The sequence below is a fragment of the Hypanus sabinus genome, chromosome 12, assembly GCF_030144855.1.
Source record: "Hypanus sabinus isolate sHypSab1 chromosome 12, sHypSab1.hap1, whole genome shotgun sequence".
In the NCBI taxonomy this organism is placed as follows: domain Eukaryota; kingdom Metazoa; phylum Chordata; class Chondrichthyes; order Myliobatiformes; family Dasyatidae; genus Hypanus; species Hypanus sabinus.
In genome coordinates, this window is record NC_082717.1 from 18,020,520 (window position 1) to 18,033,265 (window position 12,746).

The window sequence follows — 12,746 nt, forward strand, 5'->3', positions numbered from 1 at the left end:
GTTGTTCCGTTATTTAAAAAAAGCTCTAAAAGTAATCCGGGAAATTATAGGCCGGTAAGTTTGAAGTCGGTAGTAGGTGAATTATTGGAAGGAGTACTAAGAGATAGGATCTACAAGTATTTAGATAGACAGGGACTTATTAGGGAGAGTCAACACGGCTCTGTGTGTGGTAGGTCATGTTTTTTGAGGATGTTACCAAGAAAGTGGATGAAGGGAAGGCAGTGGTTGTTGTATACATGGACTTCAGTAAAGCCTTTGACAAGGTTAGTTAGGAAGATTCCATCACTAGGTATACATGGTGAGGTAGTAAATTAGATTAGACATTGGCTCAATGGGAGAAGCCAGAGAGTGGTAGTGGAGGATTGCTTCTCTGAGTGGTGGCCTGTGAATAGTGGTATGCCACAGGGATCAGTGTTGGGTCCATTGTTATTTGTCATCTATATCATTGACCTGGATGATAATGTGGTAAATTGTATCAGCAAATTTGCTGATGATACAAAGATTGGAGGTGTGGACAGTGAGGAAGGTTTTCAAAGCTTGCAGAGGGATTTGGACCAGCTGGAAAAATGGGCTGAAAAATGGCAGATGGAGTTTAATACAGACAAGTGTGATGTATTGCACTTTGGAAGGACAAACCAAGGTAGAACATACAAGGTAAATGGTAGGGCACAGAGGAGTGCAGTAGAACAGAGGGATCTGGGAATACAGATACAAAATTCCCTAAAAGTGGCATCACAGGTAGATAGGATAGTAAAGAGAGCTTTTGGTACACACTGGCCTTTATAAATCAAAGTATTGAGTGTAAGAGTTGTAATATGGTGAGGTTGTATAAGGCATTGGTGAGGCCGAATTTGGAGTATTGTGTGCAGTTTTGGTCACTGAATTACAGGAAGGATATTAATAAGGTTTACAAGGATGTTTCCGGGACTTGAGAAACTGAGTTACAGAGAAAAGTTGAATAGGTTAGGACTATATTCCTGCAGCGTAGAAGGATGAGGGGAGATTTGATAGAGATATATAAAATTATGACGAGTATAGATAGAATGAATGCAAGCAGGCTTTTTCCACTGAGGCTAGGGGAGAAAAAAAACAGAGGACATGGGTTAAGGGTGAAGGGGCAACAGCTTAAAGGGAACATTGGGGGTGGGGGGCTTCTTTACACAGAGAGTGGTGGGAGTGTGGAATGAGCTGCCAGATGAAGTGGTAAATGCGGGCTGACTTTTAACATTTAAGAAAAACTTGGGACAGGTACACCATGAGAAGGGTTTGGAGGGATATGGTCCAGGTGCAGGTCAGTGGGACTAGGCAGAAAAATGGTTCGGCACAGCCAAGAAGGGCCAAAAGACCTGTTTCTGTGCTGTCATGTTCTATAGAAGGGCTTGGAGGATTATGGGCCAGATGTGGGCAACTGGGACTAGCATGGATCAGTTGGCTGATGGACCAGTTTCTATACTGTGACTCTCTATGAAAATGGAGCGGGTTGTCTTTCTGCACAAGCACTGAGGGCTGGGGGGAACCAGCACCACCTTATCTCCCCTCTGTCACATTTCACTACACCATCCAGTCACCTGGAGCTGGACCTGACCTAATTTCCTGGCTTGTATGTATATCAGAAGATCCCAAGCACGGCACCCAATATCTCTGGGAAAGCACCTTAATCAGCTCAAAAGAGTTTCTACATCAGGAGGGATCACTCCTGACTGCAGGAAAAGTGATCAACTGGTTGGACGATGGGTTTTCCATAAGCAAATAGCCCTCTGCTGAGGTGTACCTGTCTCAGACTAATTACCTACCTTCTTTCCCACACTGTACATGGTCCCTGTACTGCGTACTGCCTTCCTGTACATGATTCTAACTCATAATCAAGTTCGCAGATGACACCATGGTGGTTGACCTGATCAGAGGGGATGATGAGACGGCCTACAGGGATGAGGTCCAGCACCTGGCCATGTGGTGTGTGGACAACGACCTTGCCCTTAACACCCAGAAGACCAAGGAGATCAATGTTCACTTCAGGCATGCTAGGAGCCACTCTCACGTCTCCATCTACATCAACAGTGGAGCGTGTACTGTATCAAGCTTCAAATTCCTTGGTGTCCACATTTCTGAGGATCTCACCTGGTCCCTGAACTCTTCCATTCTGATCAAAGAGGTGCAACAGCACCTTTATTTCCTGCAGAGTATCAAGAAAGCTCACCTTTGTCCCAGGATACTGACGGACTTTTACCGTTGTACCACTGAGAGCATACTCACCAACTGCATCTCAGTGTGGTATGGTGATTGTACTGTGTCGGACCGCAAAACACTCCAGCGTGTAGTGACAATTGCCCAGTGAATTATCAGCACACAACTGCCCACCATTGAGAACATCTACCATAAATGCTGCCTGGGCAGGGTGAAAAGCATGATCAAGGATGCATCTCACCCTAACCATAACTTTTTACTCTCCTCCCATCCAGTAGGTGCTACAGGAGCCTCTGCTCCTGCACCAGCAGGCACAGGAAGAGCTTCTTCCCTTAGGATGTGACCCTGCTGAACCTCACATCACAGTGCTAAGTAGTATTGCACCCGTATTCTGTCTTATTTCATTTTTCAATCTTTTTATTGATTTTCCAATAAAAAATATACAGATGAGAAGAGAGGTTTAGCAAACAGATAATATAAAAGACATATAAACAGCAATAAAGAAAAGTATATATTGTCAAAATCAGATAGGTATAATGTTACACTGTTATATATACAATATAATCAAGAAACCACAACTCCTCTTAACAAATCATAAAAAAATTGGAAAATTTTATTTAATAAGGAAAAAAACCCCCACTAAACTAAATAGAAAAAAAAAGAAAAGAAAAGAAGGATTGGGCAGTCCATTTGAGGATAAAATTAGAAGAAAAAGAAAGAGAGAAAATATCCTTCCAGTCACCTCCGAACCTTCACGGATAAGGATTTTCCCTAAAGAGAATAAAGAAAAATAAATAAATAAATAAAATCATGTGAAAATATTGAATAAAGGGTTGCCAGACTTGTTCAAAATTAAAAGATGTATCAAATGTCAGGCTTCTAATTTTCTCCAAGCTGAGACATGACATAATGGAGGAGACCCAATAAAAAACAGTAGGTGGGTTAGATTCTTTCCAGTATAGCAAGATAGCCCTCCTACCAGTAAAGTTGATAAAGTTCTCACATGTTGAGCAGAAGCAGACATTCTGCTTGCTTCCTCTGGAATAACTCCAAAAATTGTTGTAAGTGAATTGGGTTGAACATCCACATCTGTAACTTTAGATAGTATTATCAACACATTCATCTATCTGTGCACGTCATTCCTTAATTCAGTTTAAGATAGTACACAGGGCCCATATGTTCAAAGATGAATTGGTGCATATTTTTCCTAATATAAGCCCTATTTGTGACAGATGTAATGCAGAGGTGGCTACTCAACTCATATGTTTTAGTCCTGTGTAAGCTTAAATAATTTTTGGAGGGATATTGTACTGTCTCAGTACTTTTATATTTGTATGTTGTAATACTTTTTATTCGCAGTTATTTTGTAAATAACACTATTCTTTGCATTTCTGGTTAGATGCTAACTGCAATTCATTGGCTTTGTATCTGCACTTGGCACAATGACAGTAAAGTTGAATCTAATCTAATGTAAACCACACAACTACCAAACTCTTAACAGTTAATCTAAACTCTTAACTGTCCTGTAATCTTAACATTTCACAGTCACCTGACATTGAAATCACGTTCTCTCCACCTTGAAGTTGTCCCTCTGAATATTCAAATACTTATGTCTTTTTTTAAAAACAAAAGAATACCTAATTTGTTACTGACAATTTATCCAGGAAAGAGCCTGAGTGCATGTACTGTGGAAAGTCTGGTATTCCAGCCAACATCTCCTTCTCCACTTTCTAAACTGTTGCACAGTTACACTTTCCAAGACCCCTCCACTAGCTGGCTTTTCAAAGACTCTTAGACAAGTAGAGTACTATTTTCTACCCCCTCCTCCACTTAGGTAACTTTTTTGCTTTGAAATTCTTTATTTTCCTTGAAATTTATTTTAATTCCTTTCATTTGCAGAAAAACATTCTTAAAATATTAATAAGGGATCCATTATTAGGGTAGTTATTTCCTAAGTCCAGTTTAGATGCTATAGAATGGCTAGTTCTTATTTAAATCAATAATGGGCTTGCAAAAAATCAGCACTGTTCAGTGATGTTATTTCTCCACAGGGAATTATCTTGATCGGGATCTTTCCATTTTTGTTGCGTTGCATTAAGGAAATGACCCTGGCCAAACTGGGGGCATTGGTGAGAGTGATTTCCCTCATCCTGCTCTCATTGTCCACCAATACCTGGATGGCATTTCTGAGTAAGTGTGCTGTTCAGAATGAAAGTTTGGAATTTAAGTTGTGCAATGTATTTGTCTAAACATTTGTATCATAGTGTTGATGGATTAGGGTGTAGAATTGTTACTTCTCTCATTTTTTGTAGTTTAACTTTTCCTATGCTTGCATTGTTATATAATTATATACTATATGTACATGTAATTGTTCATTGAATTTTCCAGTAATCATGGTACAATTGCTCTTGTGTTTTTCTGAAGGATGTAACACACCGCTTAAATCTGGCTATTTTATAGGTTAATTGTTATCAATGGAATTTTGTTTGTCTCTAATTTGTGTATGAGATGACCACAACTTCTTTTTCTTGTGCTTTTATTTGTTGTCTCTGTTCTTTCATTGTTTGCTCTTTGTTCTTCTAACTCTTTGTAGAATACCTGTAAGCAAGAAGTTTTAAGCCTCATTCCTGAGCTGGCAAATACTTTTGGATCAGCAAAGCATTAGGATCCACCAGCATGTTACAGAATGGAACCAGGCCCTACACCCAACTGTCATCCTCAGAAGGCTAAGAAAATTTGATTTGTCCCTGATGACCCTCACCAAGTTTTACAGATGCACTATAGAAACCATCCTATCCAGATGTGTCTTAGCCTGTAGTAACAACTGCTCTGCCCAAGACTGCAATACATTTTGGGGAGTTGTGGATGCAGCTCAGTCCATCACAGGAGCCAGCCTCTCCTCCATTGCCTTTGTCTAAGTTTCCCACCAGCTCACTAAAGCTGGCGACATAATTAAGGACTCCGCCCCTCTTGATTATTGTATATCCACTCCACAACCCCCCCCCCCCCACCTCCGGTCAGGCAGAAGATACCTTTCTATCCCATTGTTATTAGACTCTTGAACAGATAACACCCCCAACCCCTTCTCCAATCCCCATTCCGGTTTTCCCCTCTCACCTTATCTCCTTACCTGCCCTTCACTTCCTTCTGCTGCTCCTCCCCCTTCCCTTTCTTCCATGGCCATCTGTCCTCTCCTATCAGATTCCCCCCTCTCCAGTCCTTTATCTCTTTCACCAATCAACTTCGCAGCTCTTTACTTCACCCCTCCCTCTCTCCCAGCTTCACCAATCACCTACTACCTCATACTTCCTCCACCCCTCCCCTCACCACCTTCTTACTCTGATTTCTCCATTCTTTTCCAGTCCCTATGAAGGGTCTCGGTCCAAAGCATTAACTGTTTACTCTTTTCCATAGGTGCTGCCTGGCTAGCTGAGTGCCTCCACCATTTTGTGCATGTTGTTCTGGATTTCCAGCCTCTGCAGATTTTCTCTTGTTTGTCCTGTAAGATGAACACTTGATCTCTCAATCTACCTTGCCGTTGATGTTGCATCTCATTTATCTAAGTACCTCCATGTACAACTTCTCTGTAACTGTAACAGTACGTTCCAATTCCTGTTTCTCATTTTTATATGTATATGGAATGATCTGTCTGAATGGTGTTGCAAGCAAAGGCTGTCACTGTCTCTCTGACAATAATAACTCAATATCAAAACTATCTGTTTGTTATTTTAATTAGACTTCATTTAAAAAAAGAGAGTTAATTTTACATTCTTTAGGTTCCCTCACAGCGGGCAAAGGCATTTCATCAATTGCATTAAACTTTCTATAATTACATCTCCTTAATTATGATATTTAGACTTTGATCTCTATTTTTGGTTAATTATGCTTGCTCTTAACCATCAGTGATCATTAGAAATTTATGTTTCTATATTATTTAAGCTGCAATATTTATGATCCGGACTTGAAATGCAATATCTGATGTTGTGTCAGTGTATGTGTATGTCAGACATAACAAATGTGGAGATAGGAAAATACACTTATGACTGGTTACCTATTTATCTAGATCATCCCCTGGTGATCCATCGGTTATTATTAGTCAGCCTCTACTTGATAAATGGATCTGTTGTTATTATTCATTTTGTGTGTGTGAACCTTAACCCTATTAGCAAGCAGGGTTTTGATTTATTCAGTAATGAAGACTTTAGCAGTGCAAAAGAAATAGTTGGACAATGGGGAATTACTGAACAAACCAGCTTATTCTAAGTATTTGTGATTTTTTCAAAGCTTAAAAGCCTAGTTTGACACTGCAAATTGAAAAGCAAAATGGTGTTAGTGAACTAGGCATTGGAGTGGTATCATGTTTTACGAAGCAAAGCTGTGGAATGCTGCAGTTTTTCTTTGTTGAATGCCTGGGCAAAATGCAACAGTTGTGGACCACTGGAGATGTTAACGTCTGACCCCCCCACCCCCCATCAAGTTAGTTTATCTGTTTACATTAACCTTTAACCCACAGGAGAGGCTGTTCCTGAATACAGTGCTCTGGGCTAATAGTCAGCTAAAGAGGTTATACTGTAGATTTGCACTTGCAAAATGTCATGGTTCAAAGAATGAACTTTTAAAAGAAGAATTATAGTCTAAGTGGAATACAGCACAGAAAATAATGAGTGCATGCCAATCATTAAGGACCCATTTACAACAATTCTTTAGTAATCCCGTTTTTTAAAATTCTCCCCACATTCCTCTCAACGCAAAGTTCAAAGTAAAATTATTATCAAAGTAAATGTATGTCACCATATAAAACCCAGAGATTCAATTTTTAGTGAGCATACTCAGTAACTCCAATAACCATAACGGAATCAAGGAAAGACTGTTATCAACAGGGCAGACAACCAGTATGCAAAGGACAGGAAAGTGTGTAAAAACAAATGGAAAAAATAAATAAAAACAATAAATATATAGAACTATAGAACATTACAGCACAGAAGCAGGCCTTTTGGACCTTCTAGGCTGTGCCGAATCATTTTACTGTCAAGTCCCACTGATCTGCACCTGGACCATATCCCTCCATACACCTCTCATCCATGTACCTGTCCAAGTTTTTCTTAAATGTTAAAAGTCAGCCCACATTTACCACTTCATCTGGCAGCTCATTCCACACTCCCACCACTCTCTGTGTGAAGAAGCCCCCCCCAATATTCCCTTTAAACTTTTCCCCCTTCACCCTTAACCCATGTCCTTTGCTTTTTTTCTCCCCTAGCCTCAGTGGGAAAAGCCTGCTTGCATTCATTCTATCTATACTCGTCATAATTTTATATGTCTCTATCAAATCTCTCCTCATTCTTCTAGGGAATAAATTCCTAACCTATTCAACCTTTCTCTGTAACTCAGTTTCTCAAGTCCCGGCAACATCCTTGTAAACCTTCTCTGCACTCTTTCAACCTTATTAATATCCTTCCTGTAATTCGGTGACCAAAACTGCACAGAATACTCCAAATTTGGACTCACCAATGCCTTATACAACCTCACCATAACATTACAACTCTTATACTCAATACTTTGATTTATAAAGGCCAATTTACCAAAAGCTCTCTTTACTATCCTATCTACCTGTGATGCCACTTTTAGGGAATTTTGTATCTGTATTCCCAGATCATTCTGTTCTACGGCACTCCTCAGTGCCTTACCATTTACCTTATATGTTCTACCTTGGTTTGTCCTTCCAAAGTGCAATACGTCACACTTGTCTGTATTAAGCTCCATCTGCCATTTTTCAGCCCATTTTTCCAGCTGGTCCAAATCCCTCTGCAAGCTTTGAAAACCTTTCTCACTGTCCACACCTCCAAACTTTGTATCATCAGCAAATTTGCTGATACAATTTACCACATTATCATCCAGATCATTGATATAGATAACAAATAATAATGGACCCTGCAATGATCCCTGTGGCACACCACTAGTCACAGGCCACCACTCAGAGTAGAAATCCTCCACAACCACTCTCTGACTTCTCCCATTGAGCCAATGTCTAATCCAATTTACTACCTCACTACGTATAACTAGCGACTGAATCTTCCTAACTAACCTCCCTTGCGGGTCCTTGTTAAAGGCCTTACTGAAGTAAGGAATAACTATTGAGAACATGAGATGACATGTCCTTGAATGTGAGTCCATTGGTTGTGGGAACAGTTCAGTGGTGGGACAAGTGATGTTGAGTTGAAGAACATGATGGCTGAAGCATATTAAGTGTTCCTGAACAGGAAGTTTTGTATGTAGTCTGCAGAACATCGCCATGGTTCTTCAGTGCCATCTTGATCCAACTCTCCTGAGATTCTACCTCACACCTACTTGAGGTGCAATTTAGTTGGCCAATTAACCTACCAACTAACCTATCTTTGGGAAGTGGGAGGAAACCAGAGCACTTTTTATGGTCACAGGAAGAATGTGTAAATTCCATACAGGTATCACCAGAGGTCAGGACTGAACTTAAGTCCTGCGTTTAATAAACGCATGTGCCAACCTGAAGTATCTTGTAAATTACCTCTTCAAAGCAACTGATAATGAAGGCATTAGTAATTTAAACAAAACAGCAAATAAGTAGTTGTGTGGACGCTTAAGGAAATGGGTTTTCAATATAATTCCTTGACGTAACCCAAGTGAACTATAAAAGCAGCTGTATAAGTTTAATTCTGTAACACTGCTTAATTTTAGTTCCAATAGGAAGTAAACTGGGATGGCTCTAATGATTTCATTACTAACAGAGAAATACTACAAAGGAGACATAAAAATTCCTCTATTTCACTTCCCAAGAATAGAAGGGTAGTTAAGAAGAAAATTTCATGACTGCAATTGAACAGGGATGGTTCTCATTAGTCTTCTCTCAGGAATGTTAACTTAAAGGAACGGTCAATGAAATGGTGACCATGTTATAAATGCTGGTAAATTATCTGTTATTGTCATATGTACCGAGATAATCGTGGATAGCTTTTGTTTGCGTGCTGTATGCACAGTAAGTACATTCAGATAGTGACAGAATGCAGAATAGACTGTTATAATTACAGAGGGAAGTCATAGAAAAGTAAATGCTAGAAGCAGGGTCTTCGGCCCATCTGGTCTACGGTGAAAACATTTAACTGTCTACTCCTGACTTGCCCTTCCATACCCCTACCATCATGTACTTCACTTAAATGCTGAAATCGAATTTCCATGCACCACTTGCACTGGCAGCTTGCTTCACACTCTAACAACTGCCTGCTGAATTTACTGTATCTATACCCCTCATAATTTTGTATATCACTATCAAACTTCCTTCAGTCTTCTATGGTCTAAGGAATAAAGTCCTAACCTATTCAATCTTTCCTTGTAGCTCAGGCCCACCAGTCCAGCAACATCCTTGTACATTTTCTCTGTACTCTTTCAACCATGTACATCTTTCCTGTAGGCAGGTGACCAAAATGGCACACAATACTTCGAATTAGGCCTCACCAATATCTTGTACAACTTCAGCCTAGCTTCCCATCTCTGATTTATAAAGACCACCATGCCAAAAGCTTTCCTTACAACCCTGAAGTGTAGTACAGGTAAATAATACAAAGGCAACTTGGCAGTTGGTGCTGTATACTTCTCAGTGCTGGTGACCAGTGATCCGGGTTCAATTCCCACCACTGCCTGTAAGGGGTTTGTATGTTGTCCTGGTGGCTGTGTGGGTTTCCTCTGGGTGCTTTAGTTTTCTCCAACGATGCACCGGTTGGTAGGATAATTGGTTATTGTAAACTGTCCCGTGATTAGGCTAGGGTTAAGCCAAGGGTTCCTAGGTGGCCCAGCTTGAATGTTTGGAAGGGCCTATTCCCCACTGTATCTCAATAAATAAATAAAACTTTACAATAAGTAAGGGCGACAATGCTTGAGATAAATTGGGAGATGAAGATTTCATCTTTAGCATTTGAGAAGTCTATTCAAGAGTCTGATGAGAGTGGTATAGAAGCTGACCTTGAGTCTTGCAGTACGTCCTCCCAAGCTTTTAGACCATAAGACAGAGTTCGGCCATTTGGGTCATGGAGTCTGCTCCGCTGTTCAATCATGGCTGATTTATTTTCCATTTCAATGCTGCCTTACTGCCTTTTCCCTGTAACCTTCAATGCCTTTATTATACAAAAACTAATCAACCTCTGCTTTAAACATATTGAAGGACTTGACCTCCTCAACTACCTGTGCATATGATTTCTGCAGCTTTACCACTCTCTGGCTCAAGAAATTTCTCCTCATCTTTGTTTTAAAGGGACGTCCTTCTATTGTGATGCTGTTCCCAAACTCTCCCACTATTGGAAACATCCTCTCCATGTCTACTCTCTCTAGGCCTTACAATATTTAATGGGATTCAGTGCGATTTCCGCATCATTCTTCTAAACTGCAGCAAGTTCCGGTTGCTCAAGTCAAATGCTCCTCAGATGTTAATCTTTTCATTGCCAGGGTCATTCTTGTAAACCTTCTCCAGATTTCCTCTGCACTCTCTCCAAAACCGGCCATAGAACCCAGAACCGCTCATAATACTCCTAATATGGTCTGACTATAAAGTCTCAGCATTACATACTTGTTTTTGTATATGAGTCTTCTTGAAATGAATGCTAGCATTGCACATAGCATCCTTACTATCGACTCAACCCCTTAGTACCTTCTGCCTGATGATAAGGGGGACACAGTGGAAGGGTCCTTGGTGGTGTTAGCTACTTTTCTGAGGCAGTAGTGAGTGTAGTGAGGTACTCACTGGAGGTGAGGCTCGCTTTCCTGCTGGACTGGGCTGCATTCACAACTCTCAGCAAGTTCTTGCGGTCTTGGACCGAACCAGGCTGCCCTGCAACCACAGAGAAGGATACAGACAGACAGACATACTTTATTGATCCCGAGGGAAACTGGGTTTTGTTACAGTCACACCAACCAAGAATAGTGTAGAAATATAGCAATATAAAACCATAAATAATAAATAATAATAGGTAAATTATGCCAATTGGAAAAGGTCCAGGACCAGTCTATTGGCTCAGGGTGTCTGACACTCTGAGGGAGGAGTTGTAAAGTTTGATGGCCACAGGCAGGAATGACTTCCTATGCCGCTCAGTGTTACATCTCGGTGGCATGCAACTTGGACAGCATCCTCTTTTCAGACACCACAGTCAGAGAGTCCAGTTCCACCCCAACAACATCACTGGCCTTACGAATGAGTTTGTTGATTCTGTTGGTGTCTGCTGCCCTCAGCCTGCTGCCCCAGCACACAACAGCAAACATGATAGCACTGGCCACCAAATGGCATCAAATGCAGTCTGAGGACCAAGCTTGCAGAATACGATGATTTCAAACAGCAAGAGTGACATGTGAATTTGTGCATCAATAACCCAGGGAATGGGGAATGAGCATTGCAGAGGGAGAGAGAGAGGTCAACTGTTTCACCAAATTGTTGTAATTCCTGTGGGACTATCTAAACTGCCAGTGGAGAAGGGTAGTTATTTCTGGCATGGGGTACTTGTAATCTGAGGTATACAAATCAGGTTTGGTGTGCTCAAATAAAGAAGAATAAGGAAAGATAGATGAACTCCACAATTTCACTTATTTGTTCTATTCCAAATTACTATGGATAGTTTGGGCCTTGAAATACAGGGCCATTATTTCTAATGATTATTTTTTCACTTTATCCATTCATAGAAATGTAAATCTGTGGCCTGTACAGCACAGTATAGCTCATGAAGCTCACGATGTTGTGCTGACCTTTTAACATACTCTTAAGATCAATCTAACCCTTCCCCCCTGCATAGCCCTCCATTTTTTCTATCATCCATCTACTTTCCTACGAGTTTCTTAGATGCCCCTAATGTATCTGTCTCATCCACCACTCCTGACAGGGCATTTCATACATTCACTCTGTGCAATATACTTACCTCTGACAACCCCCTCCCCCATACTGTCCTCCAGTCAACATAAAATTATGCCTGCTGCTATTAGCAATTTCCGCCTGGGAAAATGTCTCAATTAATGGCTCTCCTTGTACACTGTGGATAGTCAGAGGCTTTTCCCGCAGGGCTGAAATGGCTAACATGAGGGGGCTTTAAGGTGCCTGGAAATAGGTACTGAGTGGATGTCAGGGGTAAATTTTTTCACTGAGAGAGTGGTTGGTGCACGGAATGGGCTGCTGGCGGCAGTGGTGGAGGCAGATACGATAGGTTTTTTCAAGAGCCTTTTAGATAGGTACATGGGGCTCAGAAAAAATGGAGGGCTATGCGCTAAGGAAATTCTAGGCAGTTTCTAGAGTAAGTTATATGGTCGGCACAACATGGTGGGCCGAAGGGCCTGTAATATGCTGCAGATTTCTATGTTCTAATGTTGATCTGTCATCACCTCTCATCCTCCTTCACTCTTGAGAGAAAAGCCCTCGTGATAAAACATTCATCTGAGAATAGTTCAGTGATGGAGCAAGTGAGGGTGAGTAAAGTTCTCCCCCTCTGGTTCAAGAGCCTGATGATTGAGGGGTAACAACTGGTGGTGTGGGTTTTGGGGCTCCTGTACCTCAAGACCCACAC

The 12,746-nt window shown here is 40.9% G+C and overlaps 1 protein-coding gene across 2 annotated transcripts in view; it reads left to right on the forward strand.

Annotated features, from left to right (window-relative positions):
* Window positions 1–12,746, forward strand: part of zgc:174356 (uncharacterized protein LOC100137120 homolog) — a 128,434-nt gene that overhangs the window by 59,977 nt on the left and 55,711 nt on the right. For both annotated transcript variants that reach the window (XM_059985620.1, XM_059985619.1), the window contains exon 4: window positions 4,236–4,374. In XM_059985620.1, coding sequence (XP_059841603.1) covers window positions 4,236–4,374 — 139 coding nt within the window. The remainder of the gene's footprint in view (window positions 1–4,235; window positions 4,375–12,746) is intronic.